This window comes from Budorcas taxicolor, chromosome 19 (genome assembly GCF_023091745.1).
Source record: "Budorcas taxicolor isolate Tak-1 chromosome 19, Takin1.1, whole genome shotgun sequence".
Classification (NCBI taxonomy): Eukaryota; Metazoa; Chordata; class Mammalia; order Artiodactyla; family Bovidae; genus Budorcas; species Budorcas taxicolor.
The window spans coordinates 51,745,971-51,770,756 of NC_068928.1; the positions used below are offsets into that span (position 1 = coordinate 51,745,971).

General features: G+C 45.3%; 1 protein-coding gene across 1 annotated transcript in view; it reads right to left on the reverse strand.

Moving 5' to 3' along the window:
• The window catches only part of LOC128065467 (E3 ubiquitin-protein ligase RNF213-like), a 136,381-nt gene extending 112,970 nt beyond the window's left edge, over window positions 1-23,411 (reverse strand). The window contains exons 1-2 of the mRNA XM_052658642.1: window positions 23,282-23,411; window positions 17,327-17,487 (exon numbers count right to left, since the gene is read on the reverse strand). Of these exons, the coding sequence (XP_052514602.1) occupies window positions 17,327-17,487; window positions 23,282-23,384 (264 nt within the window). The 5' untranslated portion in view covers window positions 23,385-23,411. The remainder of the gene's footprint in view (window positions 1-17,326; window positions 17,488-23,281) is intronic.
• Window positions 23,412-24,786: the final 1,375 nt, after the last annotated feature.

The window sequence follows — 24,786 nt, forward strand, 5'->3', positions numbered from 1 at the left end:
ACCTTATAACCCCCAAGGTCAAGCCATAGTGGAAAGGGTGCACCAAACTTTAAAAAATCAGCTAAATTAAAGCAGGGAGAATTTAAGTATTCCTCTCCACATCATGTTTTACACCATGCTTTGCCTGGTAGGCTATAGTCCATGGGGTCGCAAAGAGTCGGACACGACTGAGCGACTTCACTTTTGTTTGTAATTAATCATTCAAACATAGACACACATGGGCAGACAACAATGATGAGACACTGGATTCCTGACGGGGCTACAACTCGGGTCCCTGGTCAAGTGAAAAGACCTCCTTACCAGAGAGTGAAAAGGGCCAAATGTGTTGCTAACTTGTGGGAGAGGGTATGCTTGTGTGTTTCTACAGGATTCCACTTCTCCTGTCTGGATTCCTGACAGACTAATTTGACATGTCCAGCCCCATGAGACCTCCAGGATCACAAAGACCACTGAGGTCACTGAGATCCCTGGGGCCCTGGAATCCGGGACCGAAAAAAGATGGGGAGACTGAAAGCTCATTGAGTCCAGGCCTGAAGGAGCCAGGGAAAAGCCAAAGGGCGAGTGACTCTTCACCTGAGGCTTCACCGCTAGTACATTGCTTCAGGCACCTGCACTTCAGGAGAGACATGCTGATCGACTTCAACCATAATCTGCTCCACCTCATCACCATCATACTCAAACAACTACCTCCAACACGGTACCAGCTTGGGGCCAGCTAAACCATCTTGCTCAGCTGGCCAAAGAATTAATAGAAAGGGGGAGGTATGAGGCCACTCCTATAGTAGTGTTTGTGGCTATGCTTGCTGTGTTGGCTTGTCAGCCGAGGCCCTCCAGCATAGAAAAGGTTTATTGGGCCTATTTGCCTAATCCACCTTCTTTTCAGCCTGTTGATTGGATGAATGAGCCCATTCGTGTTTTTGTTAATGATACTCTTCTTTTGGGCAGGGCTTCCATCTATCCTAATAATGTTAAAACAGTGGTCAGCACTTCCTTCAGTTTATCCACCTATTTGCTTTCCCATACCTTCCTCTTTACAAGGATCAGGTCTGGTTTTGAATGGATGCGATAGCACTTCCTTGGAAGACATGCTTACTGATTCTCCGAGAAGAGATGGCAAGAGAGACTTTTGGTCTTTACAGCTGCTGATGCTGGAGACACAAGAAAGACTATTTGATGGCTTAAAAAAGGCAGCTCCTCATTTAAAGGACTATCCAAGTTGTGCACTCCTCACTCTGGACTCTGATGAACAAGGACTGCAGGCCTGGGAAAGCATAAGCAGAATTTCTGGCTTTCCTCATTGGAAAGAATGCATATACGGCATAAAGTTATCTATTCCCATTGCTACCACCGCACATTTTCTGATCAAATGGGGGTGCCTCTATCTTTCAAATCAATGATGGGGCTTGATTTATGTAGAACCTTATAGGTCCACATGGAATAATTCATTTCTCCCTATGCCTTTAGTAATCACTAGGTGGCATGCTGATGAATGGGTTCCTCCTTTAGTGAGCTTCGATGGAACAGGTCCCATGCAGCCTGAGTTATGGAAAGCATTGGCTGCTATGGCACCTGTGATTTTACATAGACCTTTAAAAGAACAAAGATACATTGTACGGGCCTGAGTACATTCTCCCTATGCCTTTTTGTTGGCCAGAAATCAGAGTGATTTGGAAGTTTCTGAAGGAGAAACTGTTTACAATGTTATATGCATGAATTGTTTTATATCAAATTGTGTTGATGTGAATAATTATAATAATTATAAGGCTGTGATGATCATAAAGCAACCACCATATTTGATGGTTCCTGCAAAATTAGAGGGACAATGGTTTGATGATTATGCATTGAAAATTTTATATGAACTTAATGGCTTAATTTCTTGACCTAAGAGATTCATTGCAGCTCCGGTTGTAGGAATAACTGCCTTGATTGCCATAATTGCATCAGTCACGGTTTCTGCTTTTGCCCTGTCAAAAAAGGTGTATACAGCCTCGTTTGTTGATCAGCTGTCCAAAAGTCTCCATAGCTCTTACTACACAGGAAATTATAGACAAAAAAAAAATAGAAAATAGGGTCAATGCTTTAGAAGAAGCAGTTTTGCTTATGGCACAAAAAATTACAAACTTAAAAATTAAATTATCTTTAATGTGCCATGCTGAATTTAAAATGGATGTGCATTACCCCTCTACAAGTGAATGAGTCCATGCACTCTTGGGAACGCATTAAAAATCATATTTTAGGCATCTGGAATCATTCAGATTTTAGTATTGATATCTCTAAATTACATCAGGATATTCAAGATATGAAGCAGGTGGAGTCTGACTTTTCCTCTCAATGGCTTTCTAATTCCCTCTTTTAAAATCTGGAGAGGAATCTTTCCCATGGATCCTTTTCTACAATAATGATTAATGCGGCCATGTGCTTATGCCTGTTAGTTCTGATTTGTGTAATAGCCCCGTGCCTTTTCAGAATACTCAGCCGAAATGTTTCTGCTCTATCTACTGAGTTTCATACCTATGCTCTAAAAAATAAAAAAGGGGGAGATGTCGGGAGCCGCGTTAGGCATTACTGACAAAATAGAGGCATGGCCCTAAACCCACCCCCCTTTGTTCCGTAGGCACGGACCTGAAATGAAGAAGTTAGGCTTTGTGATTCTGACTTGTTTTTTCCTTTCCTTGGCTGAGTTGACTGAAGAGAATATTAAGGTGCTTATTGTTTTTGAGAGGAGCATGAGAAGGCATAAAGGCTTCTGCAGCTGTGCTCAAAGAATAATTCATAAAGTTGATCACTGACATTTGTTCAAGGACTTTTACAAAAGTGTTCCAGGGTGAGCACAGAGGCCGCAGCTTGAGACCATGGGAGGGATTTCTATCTGAAGCCCATTTGTGAGAAAAGTGTTTATGGCAAAGATGTTTGCTGAATTTAGGGCTTAGGAATAATTAAAATAGTTAGAAGCTAAAGATTTAAGGATTGCTGTAATATTACAATATTCTACTATAGCTTATGGAAATTAGGGACTTTAGAGATATTATTAGCTAGAAGCCAGAGTCGGACAAAACTGAGCGACTGAACTGAACTGAAAAGAAGCCCTTTCTAAGAAATAGTGAGCTTAGGATACTAGGGGCAAACAGGACTTAGAAAGATAAGAATTAAACTGACGAATGTGGTATGCAGCCCAGACATTAGCATGAGTTACAGTATATTCACAAGGACACGTGAGGAAAAGTAGATAAAAGAATCGCTGAGCAAGGAACTCCTTTTGAGGAGCAACAGTGATTTTTGGAGAAAAATAAATCCGGATCTCTGGGAACTAAAAATATCAAACCTCTGACCTAATGCCTTTGTAAAAGTATAAAAGAGAATCATGAGCTTGAAATAAACAGGCAGTCCAAAGAAAAACTGAGAGGCTGCCTCAGTTTCTCTCACCGACACCGCTCACCCCTTCAGGCTGAATCCCTGGCTGCTAGAGCTGGACTCCGGCACTTGTTTCCTTGAAACCCCCCACCCCCTCCCTGCCCCACGAACAGGCGGGTGGCCATGGGTGCAATGAGGGGTTCTGGAGAGGCTACTCCTCGCTATGTCCCAAAGGCACTATCAGCTGAGCCCCAGTAGCTGTTACCCAAGCCGGTGGGGGTTCTTTTGTCCTTAATCTTCTTTGTGCCAAGGATCAGGCCAATGAAAACTGTAAGCACAGGGGTTTTTTTTAGCAGATTTTCTGGCGGGCTATGAAGGGGATTCCCTGGCACGTTTTTCCCACTGCTTCTTCCTCCCATCCTTCAGCTCCTCTCTCCCAGGACTTGAGCCCGGCCAAAACCCATCATGCCTGGCTTCAGAACCTAATGAAGCGCAGGCTCTGATGTCTCATTGCAAAAATTCAGTGAGAGACACAGCAATAGGTAAGAGGTGGATTTGTTAGGATTCAGAGAGAAGCCATTGCAGTGGGCAAGGGCTTTGGCCATGGAATGAGGCCTGGCTAGGTTTTGTGAGCTGGGTGAATTCATATGCTAATGAGTGGGTGGATCATCCCAACCATTGTGGAACCACCCACTCCTCCATCTTTTGGCAGTGGCTTGGAACTGTCCTGCCATCTCTGGGTGTGTCATTTAGTTTACAGATTGGGGATTAAGATTTACGTGAATTTGACTTGTCATCTTGGTTAAATCAAAAACTGATTGATTTTAATCAGTTTATGTTATGCCCTTGCACTACGTCATTCTTTCAAAAGTCGTGCCCTGTCCACCCCCTTCCCTCCTGTTTCATGCTCTTTTCCTGAGCCCCATCCAGACCCACAATGTTGCCTCTACAATCTTCTGGAGGGACAAGCAGAAAATAGCTGGCCCTTGGGAGGGAAACACTGTATAATATCCAACCCCTCTAGATATGCAGGCCTTCATCTTCCATGTTTCCTACAACATGTCCAACATCAGCATCTCTCAGTGAACACGCTAGGGCAGGCGACAGGCACACAATGCCTGCTAGAAGTCCATCAGTTGTCATCCCTTCAAAGGCAGCTGGGGTTCCAGGGATAATGTTTGCCACTTTGGGAGTTGGCCATGCAGGCCGGTTAGGCCCAAACCCTTACCACTCTTCTAAAGTTACAAACATACCCCTGGGTCAAATCTCCACTCTACTTTTATTGAACATCTGGTCTGTTGCCTCTTAACAAATCTGTTCTTAAGCCAATTACTAACTCCTACAACCAGGACCCTGCCGCCTTGTAGGCAACATTGGTCCACCCAGTCTATTATTAAAACACTTTAATGTCCCTAACTGGGCCAGATAACCTACTCCTTTGTCATTACTTCTATTATTACCTTAAGTGGGTCTATGACAATGAAATTTTTACCATTGGAGACCCCCTAACCTGCTCTTATGGAGGACTAGGGGAGGAAATCAGTGACCTATAATCCCTTAGATCAATAAGAAGATAAGGCTTATGACTGTTTTACTATTTCCCAATCTCAGGGCACAGGCTTGGATTACTTTACCTCATAATATCTATTCCTGTCTGCCGTGAACAAACTGGCAATGAGTTAAAATAACAACCTCTTAATCCTACCCAGCACTGGTCATGCTGGAGACCTTGGGGATGCCCAACTCCAGTCCGGGGATCCCAGGAGGTCAACCTGCCTAGACCTGCCTAGAGATCTGGTCCTCGTTGTCACACCTCAACCTGCTTGGGGTCCGAGGAGGTCATCACATCTCAACCTGCCCAGGGACCCAGTTCTTGGGAGGCCAGCCTGCCTCATCCTGCCTGGGGATCTGTACCCTGATCCGGGGATGCCTGGCTCTCAGGTTGCAACAGTATTGGGTAGGATAAGCTTCAAAAAGACTCACCCATAAGGAAGTCCACCCATGGAAACAGAAGGAAGCCTATTACTTGTGGGACTGTGCCCAGTCTCAGCAATTACTCAGGAGCCCAACTTGAACCCCATTGCCTTTCTGGAAAGGCTAAAAGAGGTGCTCCAGAAGTTTACCAATTTGGACTCAGACTCTTACAAGGGACAGGTAATTTTAAAGGACAAATTCCTGTCCCAATGTGCATCAGATATCAGAATAAAGCTACAACAGCTACAGCAGCAGGACCCTGCTTCCTCTTTAGATGAGATGGTCCAGACAGCTACCAATACCTTTTATAACAGAGAACAGGAGAAGGAGGCCAAGGCCCAGGAGAGGGAGAAAAGGAAAGAGACAAGGCATGCCCAGATGCTGGCCACCCTCCAGGGAAGCCCTATGGCAAACCCTGAGTACTTGAAGGACAAGGCAGGAAGCAAATGCCTAATCTGTAGACAGGCGGGACACTGGGCCAAAGAGTGTCCAAACCATGACAAGTCTCCTAAAATGGCTTTCTATAAATGCCATCAACAGGGACACAGGGCGGCACTCTGCCCTCAGGACCAAAGAGCCTCAAGGTCAAGCGCCAAGCCTTCCCTCATGATGGTCCAACAGGACTGAAGCGGGCCCACTCCAGCCAGCCCACCTGTCACAGATAACTATCACAGGGCTGGAGCCAAGGGTGCAACTGGGTGTGAAAGGTGGACCTGAGAATTTCTTGGTTGACACAAGGGCTACCTACTCTATCCTACTCCAGAGACTTCTCCTCCCAAACCTGTACCATTTTGGGTGCTACAGGAAAAACAGTTACAAAAAGACTCACCTGAGCACTTTGTTGCTAGGATGTTCGAAAACTTTCCCACCAGTTTCTAGTGATTCCTGACTGTCCTCCTCCCTCATTGGGAAGAAATCTCTGCCTTCGAAACCTTGAAGCTATTGCAGTCCTGATAAAAGATGCTTTAAAGCTCTCTTTTGAGGGCAAACTATTTTTACCAGCCACCAAGTGAAACAACTCCTAAATGGGAGAGGCCATTTATGGATGCCGGATCAAAGAGTCCTCAGATATCAAGTCGTACTGATGGAAAGTCCAGGGCTCACTATATTCTCTTGTGGGGTTCTTAACCCAGCCACCCTCCTGCCTGCCCCTGAGGGTTCTCTCCCCTTTCATTCTTGCCTAGAAATCTTGGACCACTGTACAAAACCCTGAGAGGGATTGTCAGAAGATCCTCTGACCAATCCTGAAGGAATCTGGTACACTGATGGAAGCAGCTTTGTCTTGGATGGAAAAAGAAGAGCTGGATATGCAGTAGTCTCCAATTTTGAGACCATAGAGACTAAGCCTTTGCCACCAGGTACTTCAGCCCAGTTGGCTGAGCTCATAGCCCTGACTTGAGCTTTAGAGCTGGGAAAAAGAAAAAGAAGAGCCATTTACACTGACTACAAGTAAGCCTTTCTGGTGCTTCATGCACATGCTGCTATTTGGAAAGAAAGGGGCCGCTTGACCACCCGAGGGTCCCCAATCAAATATGGTAATCAAATTCTTAGACCCTTGGAGGCAGTCCATCTGCCCACTGAGGTTTCAATCTCCCACTGAAAGGACGGGCTTCCCTGGTGGCTCAGAGGTTAAAGCGTCTGCCTCCAATGTGGGAGACCCGGGTTCGATCCCTGGGTCGGGAAGATCCCCTGGAGAAGGAAATGGCAACCCACTCCAGTATTCTTGCCTGGAGAATCCCATGGACAGAGAAGCCTGGTAGGTTACAGTCCACGGGGTCGCAAAGAGTCGGACACGACTGAGCGACTTCACCTCACCTCTTACTGTAAAGGACACCAAAAAGGGAGCACGGAAGTGGCATGAGGGAACCAAGCAGCTGATCAAGCAGCTAAGAGAGCAGTATTTCAGAACCATGACCTAATAGGGGTTGCCACCTTAGTTCCACAGACTAATTTGCCAGAAACTCCTTCATATACTGAAGGTGAGACTCTTAAAGCTAAGAGCGAGGGCTTTCAAGATCATATGGGGTGGTTCCAAAAGGAGGGACTCCTTTTTCTGCCTGGGAACCTTCAATGGAAGTTGGTTAACTCCTTACATGCCACCACTCATTTAGGGGAAAAGGCCCTCCAAAGATTACTGGAAAGATCCTTCAGAAGAACAGGCCTCCAAACGACTATAAAGCAAGTGGTCTCCTCTTGTCCCACTTGCCAATTAAACAACCCCCAAGGAGCTCAAAGACCCCCCAATCTGGCCCAGCTGGTCCAATGACATGGGGCCTATCCAGGAGAGGACTGGCAGATGGACTTCACCCAGATGTCAGTTTCTCAAGGGTATAAATACCTATTAGTCATGATAGATACATTCACAGGATGGATTAAAGGCTTTCTCACCCAGACTGAGAAGGCTGAGGAGGTGGTAAAAAAACTGCTCCATGAAATCATTCCGAGATTTGGTCTGCCCAGATCATTACAAAGTGACAATGGGACATCATTTACGTCTAAGTTCACCCAAGGGGGTGTCTAAAGCATTGGGCATTACTTATTATCTCCATTGTGCCTGGAGGCTTCAGCCTTCAGGAAAAGTAGAAAGAGCCAACCAATTCTTAAAATCAGTGATAAAAAAGATAACCCAGGAGAACTCCCTGGGGTGGAAGGAGGCTTTACCAATAGCTCTCCTCCGCACCCATATTGCCCCTAAGGAAGAGGTTGGTCTTAGTTCTTATGAAATGCTATATGGGAGACCTTTTGTTTATGTCAATGACCTCTTCCTAGATCCAGAGGCTTGGACCCTCCAGTCTTATACCATGGCCATTGGGCAATTCCAACAGGATATACACTTGTGGGGTATGAACCAGGACCCAAAAGATTCTAAGGAGTCACCACTGTATGCTCCAGGAGCTCAAGTCCTAATTAAAGTCTGGAAAGATGGGTCCCCAAAGGCTCAGCTCCAGCCCACATGGAAGGGCCCCTACCCTGTAATACTTTCTACCCCCACAGCAGCCAAGGTACCAGGACATGACACCTGGATTCACTACTCACGAGTCAAGCCATGGAAGAAGACAGGACACTCAATACACCTGTGAGCCCCTGGGAGATCTCAGATACCTATTCAGGACTACCAATGAATGCCATTGTAATGAACACCCCCAAAATCTAGTTTCTGGGGATAAGATTTCTCAAGATAGCTCTACAGAGCCAACACAGCTTGACAGAGATTATACTCCAAAACAGACAGGAGATAGATCTTCTGATCCCTGAACAAGGAGGGACTTGAGCCATCCTGGCAATGGGAATTTGGAGTTGGCTAATGCCCCTACTAGTCCTTGTTATGCCATATTGATGCTGCTTATGATTGTTCCATGTATTATCAATTGTCTAACCCGCTTTGTCTCTGCCCAGGTCAACAAGCTACAACATGCAGTGCCAGTTAAACAAGGATAAATAAAACTAGAGCTGATCATGGAAAATATCACTCACCCTTAGATGGACACCGCTATAAGGACTCTGAGGCCTGAGACTAGCAAGTGGGGGAGGCCCTTTGCCCCTCGCCATCCCAGTTCAGCAGGAAGTAGCCAGAAAGATCTTGATGCCCCTATTCCCAAAGAATGAGTCATCTCTTGAGGGGGGAATGTTAGGTAGTTAGACTAGGAAACAGGAATCCAGAATAGCAGTGGCTAAAAGACAAGGAAAGGAAAAGCCTGCAAAAATAGAACAAAGGAAGTTTCGAGGACCAGAGTGAGGACCTCGGGTAGAACAAACAGCACTCCTGGTTAGCCCAATTTACATAGGGCAGGCCCAGGGGAGGAAAAAACATATAAAAAGAGGAGCCAGAAGCTGGGGGTCTCTCTCTTTCCTGCTCGTGCACGCTTGCTCTTTTTCCCTCTCTTCTCTTCTTGTCTTTTGGGTCCACATGCCCTCACACCTCGAGAATGTATTTTCCTTTATTTTCTAAATAAAACTGATCTGTCCGAGAGCTATAACACAGTCTGTCCGAGAGCCAAGAACTATAAAATGGACTCTCTGAGAGCTGTGATGCACCAAGGACTTTAATGTCCATCGCTTCAAATTTTTCTTGAGACAGAACTGAGAAGGTTACACTCCTCTGACAACGGTGATAGAGATAGAGTAGGACTGTTAAATAGTTTAGAATTCACCCTAGGGGATTCAAGACAAAAAAGAAATTTCTAGGGAGTTTGAGAAACTGTTGTAGGCTAATGACCACTCAAGAAATGAATCCAGCAACCTAGCAACAATCTACACTACCTTGAAGGAAAACCAAGCATCCAAGTACCAGGCATACTCAAGCCACAAGTCCTGATAATTAAAACACAAGACAGTGGATAAGGGATCTGAAACTTGTTACATGAAGTCAGCAAGTTAGTGGTCCTTGAAGAGGAGCATTTTTGCATGTAGCCAAGACAGGAATACAGGTGAAAGGGGCAAGAGACTAGGTGAAAGAGGACATTATACTGAAACTTATTGAGCCCATATTTGTTCTTAATGCCGCCAGACAGGCCAATAAATTGGGAGACAAGCTGTTGGAGCAAGGAATAACGATTTTAATTGGAAAGCTAGCAGACCCAGAAGATGGCAGACTAGTGTCTCAAAAAACCATCTTCAGTTCAGTTCAGTTCAGTTCAGTCACTCAGTCTTGTCCGACTCTTTGTAACCCCATGAATTGCAGCACGCCAGGCCTCCCTGTCCATCCCTGTCCTGGAGTTCACTCAAAGTCACGTCATCAAGTCGGTGATGTCATCCAGCTATCTCATCCTCTGTCATCCCCTTCTCCTCCTGCCCCCAATCCCTCCCAGCATCAGAGTCTTTTCCAATGAGTCAACTCTTCGCATGAGGTGGCCAAAGTATTGGAGTTTCAGCTTTAGCATCATTCCTTCCAAAGAACACCCAGGACTGATCTCCTTTAGAATGGACTGATTGGATCTCCTTGCAGTCCACGGGACTCTCAAGAGTCTTCTCCAACACCACAGTTCAAAAGCATCAATTCTTTGGCACTCAGCCTTCTTCACAATCCAACTCTCACATCCATGCATGACTACTGGAAAAACCATAGCCTTGACTAGATGGACCTTTGTTGGCAAAGTAATGTCTCTGCTTTTCAATATGCTATCTAGATTGGTCATAACTTTTCTTCCAAGGAGTAAGCGTCTTTTAATTTCATGGCTGCAATCACCATCTGAGTGATTTTGGAGCCCAAAAAAATGAAGTCTGACACTATTTCCACTGTTTCCCCATCTATTTCCCATGAAGTGATGGGACCAGATTCCATGATCTTCGTTTTCTGAATGTTGAGCTTTAGGCCAAGTTTTTCACTCTCCTCTTTCACTTTCATCAAGAGGCTTTTTCGTTCCTCTTCACTTTCTGCCATAAGGGTGGTGTCATCTGCATATCTGAGGTTATTGATATTTCTCCTGGCAATCTTGATTCCAGCTTGTGTTTCTTCCAGCCCAGTGTTTCTCATGATGTACTCTGTATATATGTTAAATAAGAAGGGTGATAGTTTACAGCCTTGACGTACTCCTTTTCCTATTTGGAACCAGTCTGTTGTTCCATGTCCAGTTCTAACTGTTGCTTCCTGACCTGCATACAGATTTCTCAAGAGGCAGGTCAGGTGGTCTGGTATTCCCATCTCTTTCAGAGTTTTCCACAGTTTATTGTGATCCACACAGTCAAAGGCTTTGGCATAGTCAATAAAGCAGAAATAGATGTTTTTTCTGGAACTCTCTTGCTTTTTCGATGATCCAGCGGATGTTGGCAATTTGATCTCTGGTTCCTCTGCCTTTTCTAAAACCAGCTTGAATATCTGGAAGTTCACAGTTCACGTATTGCTGAAGCCTGGCTTGGAGAATTTTCAGCATTACTTTACTAGCGTGTGAGATGAGTGCAATTGTGCAGTAGTTTGAGCATTCTTTGACATTGCCTTTCTTTGGAATCGGAATGAAAACCGACCTTTTCCAGTGCTGTGGCCACTGCCATCTTACCTGAGTCCAAATTTGGGCTCCTTTTATACACAAAAGAAGGATGAGGAGTAGCCACTGTGGCACCAACAAATGGCTGAGCAGGGCCACTAAGGGTCACTGGTTGACAGATGCTCACTAACAGTCAATTGTCTGGGGGAGGGGCCCACTGTGGCACTGACCAATGACTGAGCAGGACCACCAATGTTCGCTGGTTGACGGTTGCTAGCTTCAGGGGAGAGGCCAACTGTGGTGCCAACTAATGGCTGAGCAGCTACTATAGCTTCTGCTACCTAGCTGCTATTACACCCTGAGTAGAAAGGTGTTTCCCTGGTGGCTCAGTGGTAAAGAATCTGCCTACCAATGCAGAAGACTCAGGTTTGATCCCTGGGTCAGGAAGATTCCCTGGAGCAGGAAATGGCAGCCCATTCCAGTATTTTTGCCTGGGAAATTCCATGAACAAGGTAAGTTGGACATGACTTAACAACTAAACAACATAATGGAAAGGTGTGACTCTAGAAAGTGGCCAGGTCTGAAAAAGTACCAGACTGCTCTCCAACATCGTCCTCTGGCTCTCAGTGGAGAGAGGCATGTAAGCAGTGGAGACTTCAGTGACCATGCAAAGGCAGTTCGATGTGCCTGTTACTAGGATCACTGTCTGAGGCGGTGGCCACCGTGGGCTCAGCCCACTTCTGGCTTCACTGGTCAGTTGATTACCAATGAGTTGGCCTGGGAACTGGTGTTCCTAGAGCAAAGTTCTTGTTTGCCCGCTTGTACAGTGGGTGGGTGACAGGCTAGGTGTGGTATGCCAGGAAGGGAGAAGGGAAGGGCCCATCATGCTTGAGGTTTGGGTTAAGGAGTCCACTATTACAAAATTTGAGGTGAATTACCATATTTTAGTGTACGTTACCACCCTTTTGCTAACATGTGCATTAAAAGCCCATCCTAGTCAGGGCCAGGTATCCAGGTTGGCTCCATCCTCTCCCAGCAGGAAGCTGAGGACAGGACTGAGGTGACACTGGAAGGAAACCACAGGGTCAGTAGGCACCTTGAACCCAACTCTCTGGCTCCATCCTGTGCTTCTCTTTGTTGCAGCAGAGAGTGGGGGAGCTCTTTCAGGGGGAGAATGAATCCATTCAAAATCCATTCAGAATGCATTTAGAAGCAAGAACCAGCAAAGCTACCCAGTCAGTCAGGATCAAAGGGCCACCACAGAAAGGACAGGCATGGACAGGAGCTCCCCATGGCCCCATAACCCCAACACAGCTGCATGTACCCCATGAATGCCAGGTGAAGAACTCATTCAGTGACTGGGGATGAGGTGGGACAAGTAGCCTGGGTCCTGGTTCTGGCCTTTTCCCTTAGTCCCTGTTGCCATCCACCATTGTTAGAATGTGACATCATCAAATGCAGGCCCTTCCAACAACATGCACATCGTTTTCTACTAGGATTATGTAGGATTATGTAAAAGTCCTCATGAGCTAATCACCAGAAAAACCCCCAGCATTCCTTTGTTCACTGCAGCTGGCTTCCTGTCTTGTGTAGCTGGGTAATTGTGCATTCAAGCTTTGGTTTTTAAATCCCCTTCTGTGACAGTGTTGTTCAGTTGCCAATTTGTGTCCGACTCTGAGATCCCAATGACTGCAGCACGCCAGGCCTCCCTGCCCCTCACCATCTCCCAGAATTTTTCCAAGTTCATGTGCATTGAATCGGTGACACCATCCAACCAACCATGTCATCCTCTGTCACCCTCTTCTTCTTCTGCCTTCAATCTTTCCCCGCATCAAGGTCTTTTCCAATGAGTCAGTTGTTTGCAGTACTACATAGTTTTCTTATACTGAGGTGAAAATCATAACATAGCCTAAAATTAATCACCTTAAGGCACACAACTCAGTGGCATTTAGAGATGTATAACCATCACTTTCATCTAATTTATTCTGTCCCTCCAGAAGGAATCCCGTACCCAGGAGCTCCGGGCACTTGCATGGTTTTCTCTAGATTCCTCACCAATCCTGGGAGCTGTTTCAAAATCTTATTCTCCTAGAAGAACCTTCTCTGGCTTTTCATCCCATGCTCTGGCGCATCTGCTGCTGATCCCAGCTGGAAACTTCCACCGGGCGGGGGGGCTGGGGGGGTGGGCAACCCTTTCCATCTGCCTTCAGTGAATTTGAGGATCACCTTCTGCATGGCTGCTTTTCCACTATTAGAGAGTTAGTTTCAAATAAGGTGCAAAAAAGGCAAGTGCCCTGTGTCACTTCTTCTAGGAACCCCCAGATGGATCACAACAGACAAATACACTTCCTTGGGAGCAGGTCTGTTGGATCCCCTCTGGGACTGGGAGCCCACAGCAGAAACTCAAAACCAGGCTGTCATCCTCAGACCACCCACATGTGGAAGAGGAGGGTATGGCTGATTACAGCACCTCAAAGTTCTCCTACCAGGTTAAGCCCCTTTATCTTGATACTGCAATCATTTGGTTACTGCTAAGAAATGGAATATTTCCTGCCATATCAGTAAATAAGGATGTCACAGTTATCAGCCATTGCAGCCCTCCAGTGTGAGCTGGTGAGCCCTGAGGAAACTCAGGATGAAAAATAATACCTGCCATCTAGCAACCACCAAACTGCAGCCATCAGACTGCAACCACTCCCTATGGGGAGTCTGAAGAAACTCAGGATGTGAAAACACAGGATATTGGCCCCAGATAGCTGAGGTATGTATCAAGGAATGATTTCAGTGAGTCTAGGCTCTTGCATCTTCCCATACATAAAAAAGCACTAATTTCCTTAACTTGACACAGTAATCTTTTGATGTTCCTAACTACCTGCCCTTTGTTGCAAAATTCCTTTATATCCTAGTTACCCTCTCACTTCCTCAGAGAAGTTTCTCAGAGCTGTCAGAAAAGGTGTCTCCCGGGCTGCAGTCATTTTCCCCCAAATAAAATTTAACTCATAACTCTCGCACTGTGCAAATTTTTCAACACTGCAAACCTTGGACTATTTTCCAGAGTTCCAGTAAACTTTATTCTTACAGTTCTGTTCATTTTGGAGGGTGTTTCTCTGAGGCGACAGGCCCTTGGAATTTCCTTCTTTGCCATTTTTGCTGACATCACTCTACTCTATATTGTTTTTTTATTTTTATTTATCTGTCTAATTTGATCATAAAATTCCTTCACATCTTGTCTTTGACAGAAATAACAGTTGGAGGTCACACTACTTTCTGCTGTGAGGATAAGACAAATGACACTCCCCAGGGTAAAATATTTAGGTTGACTCCAACTTTTGGCCATAAAACACTAAGCCTGTGTTAAAATCCTGATGTTATTTTCCTACAATGGCAGCAGAGCAGCAGAAGAGCAGGGCAAAGGGCAACTGCCTCACTGTGGGTCCCTCCATATTACTCTCACCCGAAGTGAGAAACCTGCCCCCATTGCTGCAAATGCTGACTTTTAATGAATTCTTCAGTTCAATAGGCTTAATATAAAAATTTGCAGCTGTTAATTTTGACTGTTTGATTTCAGAGGAGGAACAGTTATGTGTTTAATGGCTATTTCTATCTTCTCTATTGTGGACTATATTGATTGCTGCCCTGTCTTTCTATTGGGTTGGTTACTGTTTTCGACTTTATTTCTAAGAGCTTTTGATATTTTGAGGTAGCTCACTCTTTGCTAAAAAATATTCTTATGTAAATACAAATCTTTTTATGTACTTGTAAATACATAAAAATATGTAAATACATATGTTTTCTAAACTGTTTGCCCTTCATTTGTGCTTATCATATGAGGTTTTTAATGCGTTTAAGACTTTTTCTGGAGTCAAATATACCAATCTTTTGTTTGTATTTTTCCCTTTGCTTTAATTATTAAAAAATCTTCCCCATCCGTAGATCAGATAAATATTTACATATATATTCTCTACCTGTTTTTTTTGTTCATTTGTTTTAATTTTTTTAATTTAGTTATTTTAATTGGAGGCTAATTACTTTACAATATTGAGGTGGTTTTCGCCATACATGGACATGAATCAGCCATGGGTATACATGTGATCCCATCCTGAACCCCCCTCCTACTTCTTTCCCCATCCCATCTCTCAAGGTCATCCCAGTGCACTGCCCCTGAGCGCCCTGTCTCATGCATCACACCCGGACTGGTGATCTATTTCACATATGGTAATATACATGTTTCAATGCTATTCTCTCAAATCATCCCACCCTCGCCTTCTCCCACAGTGTCCAAAAGGCTGTTCTTTACATTTGTGTCTTTTTGCTGTCTCGCATATAGGGTCATCGTTACCATCTTTCTAAATTCCATATATATGCATTAATATACTGTATTGGTGTTTTTTCTTTCTGCCTTACTTCACTGTGTATAATAGGCTCCAGTTTCATCCACCTCATTAGAACTGATTCAAATGCATTCTTTTTAATAGCTGAGTAATAATATTCCATTGTGTATATGTACCACAGCTTTCTTATCCATTCGTCTGCCGATGGACATCTAGGTTTCTTTCATGCCCGCTCTACCTGTTTTATACACATTAGGGCCTGTTTCTGGGTTGCTTATTCTAGTACATTGACACCTCCCAGGACTCACTGTTTTAATGACTGGCTTTGAACCTTGTTGTTGTTCATCTAACACAGCAAGTCCCACCCAAGGCTTTTTTTAAAAAAGCAACTTTCCTGGTGGTTCTTGCCCATTTTTTCTTCCAAAGGAACCTTAAATTTACTCAAGGTTTTTAAAATGCCCCAATTTCACAGGGCTCAATTCTATTTGCAATCACAGTGTCATACATATTTCCTAATGGTAAGTAAGTGGTTAAGAGTTTACCCAAAATTTCAGTGACCCACATAGCCCAGGCTTGGAGCTGGCCATCCTGCTATGGACAGGATTATTGTTCAAGGGGAAGAATACACTCACATACACACATTACATTGGCTTCTCTGGTGATTCAGGTGGTAAAGAATCTGCCTGCAATGCGAGAGACCTGGGTTTGATCCCTGTGTTGGGAAGACTTCTTGGAGGAGGGCACAGCAACCCATTCCAGTATTCTTGTCTGGAGAATCCCCATGCATAGGAGCCTGGCAGTCTGCAGTCCATGGGGTTGCAAAGAGTCAGACACGACTGAGCAACAGTGCAGCAGACACATCACAACTACCACACACACACATTATATACTACACATACATACTCTCATACAAGTGCACACACACATACTGCATAACACAGTCACACATGCACACATACTCATGTATGCACACACTGCATACATGCTGAGCTGCAACACTGCCAGCTGTAGCACTTCCCATACCACCCAACCACAAGGAACAGGGGAGGACTAGACAGGAAACCAGCCCCAACCAGGCTGAGAGACAAAGACCCTCTCAGTTCTTCCAGGAAACCTGGGACTAGACCCAGCTGCCTAGGTCTGGACAGGCTGGACTTCAGCATGGGGAACTCTCACCATTCTCCCTGAATCTGTCCAGGTAACTCTCTGCAAGCCTCACCTGGGCTCCTGCCTGGTGACTCACTCAGAGGACATTCAGGGTCTGACACTTTTGGGAGACAAGATGGTTCAGCTTCCTGTTTGAGGAAGAGTGTCTTGGCAGCTGGTGGTATTTCCTGAGCACCCCTCTTTCCCCAGAGTCTGGAGGCACTTTAGGGACTTCCTGGTCCATGCAAAACACCCAGTGCAGAGACAGACACCCACGTGGCAGAAGCTCAGACACCCAGACCCAGCCCAGCCACAGCGTCTGGAAGACACTACATCTAGATCTGGTGGGAGAAAAAAGAAGGGGGGATGGGAAACCAGAGACCATGCATGAATCAGGCATAGAAGGGGCAGCTCTGCCAAAGCCTAGCATGCAGGAGTCAACAGACTGGGCAGCAGTGAAGTGAAGCTGTCCTAGAGAGGATGCTGTGGGGACATGTGGGACCTTGTTCAGCCACTGATGAAACCACAGAAGGAAATAGTATCTTTGCAGAGCACAGGGATGGGCAGAACCACACCTCCCAGACTCCTTCCCCAGGCACTCACTTGCTTGGTTTGCCAGGAGGCTTCCAAACAAGGCTCATCTGGGTCATCTTGCCAATCACCTGAGCCCAGGGGCAAGGAAGAGCTGCTGTCCTCTCTCAGCTCTGGTCCACACTCCTTTGCTCCTTCTGGGGCTGATGCCTCCTCGAGGTTGCTTTGAGAATCTACAAAGGCAGATACACATGGGTTACATCTTGAAAACCAAGTGAACGTCATGAAGGAGAACTTGGACTCCTTCCATGAGAACTGTTCATGACTAGACCTCTCCCCACTCGAAGTGCTACCCTGGCTATGGTGAACCAAGCCTGGTACAACTTCAGCTTCTGGTGGGCGAGTGACCACACAGAACATGCAGGTGTTAGTTGCTCAGTTGTGTCTGACTCTTTGCGACCCTTGGATTGTACCCAGCCAGGGTTCTCTGTTCATGGAATTCTCCAAGCATGTTTTCTTGGGACTTCCCTGGTGACTCAGAAGATAAAGAATCTGCCTACAATGCAGGAGACTCCATTACAATTCCTGGGTCGGGAAGATGATCTGTAGAAGGGAATGGCTATCCAATCCTTTAAAACTGGTGCGAGAGAGGGACCCAGAAACCCAGGCCCAGCTCAGCAAGAGAGTGCAGTTCAGCACCTCCTCTGCATCAGCACAGCCCCAGACTCTGCCATTTCAGAGGTACTTCAAACTCTACAGAACTCTAGTATGGAACTGCCACCAGTTCCCTTATCCAATATTTTTCCAAATATTACTGGTTTTTAATCTGTATTTTTCCAAATATAAGGAAACATTTCCTCTTAATTATAGTTTTGACACAACCAGAAAGTTAAAAGTAATAGATAGGTATGGGAACTGGGATTAAAATCCTGAGTCTAATTACAATTAGATAACAGGGCTAAGGGATTTCATCAGGTTCAAATAATTATAGATAAAAAAGGAAAGAGAACTGTTCATTTACTAAAGATTCTAAGGAAAACTCCTTGCTCAAGGCTGATCATTTCCAGTCCACGATCATCCTTCATTATTACTGTTCAGCAGAAGTAGCTAAGAAATGTCATTGCCCTTTCCCACAAGACTGTGGAATAGATTTTGACAATGGGGAATTGTAATAGGGAATAACAAATCAGACTCCATATTAGATCTGTTTCTTTTAATTTTTAACCTTTGCATTCCATTGCTTTTGCCACAAGTTAATTACTAAAAGGATATTGCCAATCGTTTATTCAAATATACATAATGGCCCATTTTAGGGAACCCCCATACCTAAATGTTAAAATACCTATGCTCAGCTCATAGGGAACATCCAGACCCAGGCTACTTGTGAATGGCTGCAGGAAAGAAGAAATGAACTCATCCCCTCCTGAGTCTGGATAAAACCAGAAGATATTTGCAAAAAACAACTTATGACCCATATTACCTGTTTTACAAAATTGTTTTTTCTGTATTAACAAATGTGGGTGAGCCTCTGATAAAATGATGATATATATGAATAGTTCCATATGAGATCAGTGATTGGAATAGTGTAACTCTAGCCATGGTAAGAAGCAACAGGAGGGAACATTTTCCTGAACCATAAAAGACAAGTAAGACAGGTGATCTGGAGGCTTTTGGTTATTGTTGATAAGGCCAAGTCCAATGAAAGCACATTGAATGGCCAATCAATGAAATATTTTTGAGATCTGGGAATAAGCATTCCTAGCAGTATAGGAAATTGTCATGAAATGCCCCCAAAACCATGGTCAAACTTATGACCATGGAGGGGCCTTGCCAACTAAAAATTCACACTTGCCATCTATTTCTACAAGGATTAAATCATGAGCCACTGTCGCTGCTGACCTTCAGCATGCCCTGAAAGGAGTTCAGGGTAAAGAATGAGACACTCTGTGCTCTGGGAAAAACTGGCAGAACAGGCCTTCAGATACCTAGATATTTTCAGAGTTATGAGCCCCAATTCTTGCATCTTATATCTAGGAAATCATTAAAATCACTAACGGTGACTTCTGTTTTGGCCATTGAGTAAACAAATGCATTTGGAAGTAAAAATGGAATAGCTGTGTCAGACTCACATACCACCAGCCATTCTCAAAGCAGTATCTGCTGGAATTACAAGAGAGCAGGACCCTGAGGGTACCTCTGATAAGTTCTGTGATTAACCTTCTTATCTGAACCTTTATTCTTTTTCTTGTTCAAAACTTGTTCTCCTCAAGATTGAGGAGTATCAAAAGAAAAGGGGGAAATTGTAACCAAGCAGGACCGTATATGCCTTTCCTGGGACAAGCCTTCCCTCATTTCCTCTGCTTTAGCTCCTCTCTGAAGTATCTAAAGTATTTGATGCACATTTTCTGAGTTGTCTTACACATGTGAAAACCCCCCAGTACATGGAAGATGTTAACTACTTGTTGACTTGGAACACATAGATCCAGGCTTCCTGGAGCCTAAGTACCGATAATATTAACACCCATGGTGATACTCTGTTCCGTCACCATCAGCCAGTCAGAATTGTGCACGAGCTGACCACATACCCTGTGACCCCCTTCCCTTACCTGACTTTTAAAAATGCTTTCCCCAATATCTGTGGATAATTCATGTTGATGTATGGCAGAGGCCAATACACTATTCTAAAGCAATTATTCTCCAAAAAAAAAAAAAAATCTTTGCCCAAAGGTTTCTGGGAGTTTGGGGCCTTTTAAGGCATGAAACACTCATTTCCTGGAATGGCCCTGCAATAAACCTTTCTCTGCTACAAAGTCTGATTTTTCAGTTTGTTTGACCCCACTGTGCCCTAACACCAGCCCTGCTCAAGTTTCAGAGGAACAGGCCCCACCTGTGGCCCAGAGGGAGCCGAGAATTCAGGATGTCCAGAGTTCAAGAGCTGGGTGGTCCGACAGACTTACAAGTGACAGAATGGTAGAGATAACCACTTCAGCAGCTCCACCCAAGCCTCCAATTTCCATATCTGTAAATGAGACTTTGCTGGAGTGTGAGTTAAGCAGAGAAGTAAGTAGGCAGAACTATACAAAAAGGGTCTTAATGAACGGGATAACCACCATGGTGAGATCACTCACCTAAGCCAGACATCCTCGAGTATGAAGTTAAGTGGGCCTTAGGAAGCATCACTACGAACAAACTAGAACAGGTGATGGAAATTCCAGCTGAGCTATTTAAAATCCTAAAAGATGGTGCTATTAAACTGCTCCACTCAATATGTCAGCAAACATGGAAAACTCAGAAGTGGCCACAGTAGTGGAAAATGTCAGTTTTCATTTCAATCCCAAAGAAGAGCAATGTCAAAGAATGTTCAAACTACCACAGAGTTATGCTCATTTCACATACTAGCAAGGTTATTCTCAAGACACTTCGAGCTAGGCTTCAGCAGTACATGAACCAAGAACTTCCAGATGTATAAAATTGGTTTAGAAAAGGCAGAACCAGAAATCAAATTGCCAATATTTGTTGGATTATAGAAATGCAAGACAATTCTGGATAAACATCTACTTCCGTTTCATTGACTACACTAAAGTCTTTGACTGTGGATCACAACAAGCTGTGGAAAATTCCTAAAGAGATGGGAATACCAGACCACCTTACCTGCCCCCTGAGAAACCTGTATGCGGATCAAGAAGCAACAGTTATAACCAACAGGTACAACTGACTGGTTCAAAATTGGGAAAGCAGTATGACAAAACTGGATATTATCACTCTGCCTATTTAACGTATATGCAGAGTACATCATGCAAAATACCGGGCTGGAAGAATCACAAGATGCAATCAAGATTGTGGGAAGAAATAGAAACAACTTGAGATATGCAGATGATACCACTCTAATGGCAGATGCTGTGGCTGAAGCTCCAACACTTTGGCCCAGTGATGCAAAGAGCCGACTCATTGGAAAAGACCCTGATGCTGGGAAAGATTGACGGCAAGAAGAGAAGGGAGCGACAGAGGATGAGATGGTTAGATAGTATCACTGGCTCAGTGGACATAAATTTAAGCAAACTCCAGGAGATAGTGGAGGACAGAGGAGCCTGGAGTGTTGCAGTCCATGGGGTCACAAAAAGTCAGACATGACTTAGCAATTGAACAACAACAGGTAGGCAGGAAGCAGATGGGGGTCAGAAGCAGGAAGTTGGCAGTCTCACAATTTAACATATGGGTCCTCAGCCCTACTATGTGCCCCACACTGAGTGACCAGGGCCCAGCTCCTACCCCACCCCAGCCCCAGGGACAAGTGAGGGACTACCCCCAGTGACCCAGCCCTAAAGACAATGACCCTGTCCAGCACTCTCTGAGCTCACAGAGCATAAGCGGTCAGCCCAGAAGCCAGCCAGCTCCCAATAGCTCTCAAGGCATTTGACCCTGAAACTGGCAGAGATGCCAAGCATCTTGGAGGTTTAGCCTGTCCACCTTGGTAGTGACCCAGCCTGGCTAATGTTTGGGGACTTGGGGGTGACATCTGTCTAGGCCGAGGTAGACAGCCACCTTACCTGCTCTCCCCACCCGCCTGGACGGCAGGACCCTAGAAGGTGACCAGGTGTTCTCAGACAGGCTTTTTTCCCCCACTGTTATGTTGGAAAACATATCAGCTGCTCTCAGAAGCCCTGTGAAAGCCCCCTGCACAAAATTAAAGTAGGTGAAGGGGAAGTGAGATTTTCTATTCTCCCTCCCAACTTCGGGTAAAGCAGTGAACAAGAAAGCAAAGGTCTCTGAAGACCCATCATGGTGTCATCCAGGTGCTACTGGGACAAACAGCCTAGGGAAGTGCAGTTTGGAGTAAGGAGGGCATAGTTTTGAACTGGGTGGTCAGAGTGGGCCTCTGTAGAGAGGGAGACAGTTGAGAAAAGACTGGAAGGAAGGATGGGGGAAGCGGCACTGCCTTCTAAGAAAAGATGTGTTCCGGGCAGAAAGACCAGGCAGTGGAAAGGTCCTGTGGTCAGAGCATGCCTAGTATGTACTAGGAGGAGCAGGGAGACAATCCAAGGTCCCAGACACCAAGAGAATCAAGAACTCACTGGAGTTAGCAGATGAGGCCCACCTGACATGGTTCCTCCTGCATGAACCCACTGGCCACTCCTCACCAGGAAAGGTCCTGTGCAAGTTGTGGGGACCCCTCCCCCACCAAGGGGGCCTGGGATGCCATTTCTATGCAGCATCCTCTGAAATCCTCTAAGACCTCTCTGCTCAGACCAACACTTTCCATACCCAATGTAATAGGGAAAAACAAAATCTGACTCCATTTGGACCTGTTTCTTTTACTTGAACCTTTGCTTTCCATTTCTTTTATTACTATAATCACTAAAAAGATGCTATTTATAGCTATAAAGGTAAATAATGACCTGCCTTTGGGAATTCTGCCCCTCTGTCTGAAATTTAAACTGAAGTGCCTTTGTTCAGCTCACAGGGAAACACCCAGACCCTGTCCACCTGTGAATGGCTGCAGAAGAGTAAATTAACACACTCCCTCCCTGAGATTGGCCAAACCAGGGGATATTTTGCAAGACTTAAGGCTTTTTTACTTTACTTCCTCATCTCCTCCCCCTCACTGTTCTATAAGGAAAGAAGGAAGACCCTAGTACTCTAATTCTCCATCTTCTTGGTGGCCCAGCTTTTAGAATCCAGTCACTATTCCTTGATTCCACACCGTGTCTCCCAATTTATTGGCCTGTTGAGTGGAGAGCAGACTAAGCTTGGACTCAGTAACACCAACAGTAATGGGAAACCTTGAATTCTCTCCAAGAAACAAAATAGAAATTCTTTAAAAAGTGACAGATGTTTCCAGCAAAGGATGATATAAAACTGTGTTTCTAAGAAAAATGTTTCCTCCAGAAACAGTTCTTCAGTCATAGAAGACCTGCTAACCTGGGCTGCCTGCTGGCCAAGGTCTCCATTTCTAGGGATGGAAGTGGGACTGAGCTAACTGCCCTCCCCACCACCTGCACCAGGCTCCCAGCCCCATCGAGGCCTTACCTGGTACTCCTTCAGGGGCTGCAGGAAGCAGCCTCTGTCCACACTCACTGCAGAACTTTGGGGCTTCCTCTTTGGAGATATGCCGGCAGAAAGGACACTCCATACCTCCAGCGAGAGGAATTTCTGGGTCTGGTATGCCTCTGCTGATCTAGAATCAAGAGTCCTGAGGCTGCCAGCTTTATATGCTGCCAACCTGTCACATGACCACAGCCTTGCATCAGTTTCATTTGTTGGGAAAGTGAAATTGTGGTGGCCCAGTTCTCCCTGCTCAGTTGAAACCCACTGCTGATCTGATCTGATCACTGCTCCCAAGGTGCTCCAGCCTGCCTCATCCCAACCTTGCCTTCCAACTGCCTCCTGATCTGAGGCCCATGTGGCCTCAGCACCTACTTCTTTTTCTGCTGCTGCCACCAGGCTTGCCCCTTCTGGACCCCTGAGTTCTATCACTCTGTGAATCTAAAAATTGTCCTGCCCAGCTGAGACTGGGAGCCAGTTCAGCTGAGTTAAGTGAGTGGAGACTGAGGGTAGTGGGGGAGCAGGCAAAGACATAGCTTAAGCAAAATTTTGCTTAAGGCAGGGGTACTGAGGCAGGAGATAGATGGGCTCCAGTTTAGACATTTGCAACTGGCCTCCTGTTTACATGGGGCAAGAAAAAGTGGACCTCAGGCTGAGAGGGTAACAGGCAGGAAGGCTAGGGGTCTCCAGATGGAGGAAATAGGCTGTGTTAGACACTTTTTTTTATCTCTTTCTTAAGCGGCAGGAGGAAACAACTACAAGTGTCAGATATTTTTCCATGGACGAAGGAGCCTGGTAGGCTGCAGTCCATGGGGTAGCTAAGAGTCGGGCACGACTGAGCGACTTTACTCTCACTTTTCACTTTCATGCATTGGAGAAGGAAATGGCAACCCACTCCAGTGTTCTTGCCTGGAGAATCCCAGCGACGGGGAGCCTGGTGGGCTGCCGTCTATAGGGTCGCACAGAGTCAGACACAACTGAAGCGACTTAGCAACAGCAGGAGCATACAAAATTAAAAGGAGGTTTCCTTTAAAATTCTGTGTTGCCATGACAACACCTGGTTCCAACTGAACTTAACTTCTCTCAAACCTTGAGCTAGTTCAGTTCAGTTCAGTCTCTCAGTCGTGTCCAACTATTTGTGACCCCATGGATTGCAGCATGCCAGGTTTCCCTGTCCATCACCAACTCCCAGAGCTTACTCAAATTCATGTCCATTGAGTCAGTGATGCCATCCAACCATCTCATCCTCTGTCGGCCCCTTCTCCTCCTGCCTTCAGTCTTTCCCAGCACCAGGATCTTTTCCAGTGAGTCAATTCTTCACATCAGGTAGCCCAAGTATTGCAGTTTCAGCTTCAGCATCAGTCCTTCCAATGAATATTCAGGACTGATTTCCTTTACAACTGACTGGTTGGATCTCCTTGCAATCCAAGGGATTCTCAAGAGTCTTCTCCAACACCACAGTTCAAAAGCATCAATTCTTCGGTGCTCAG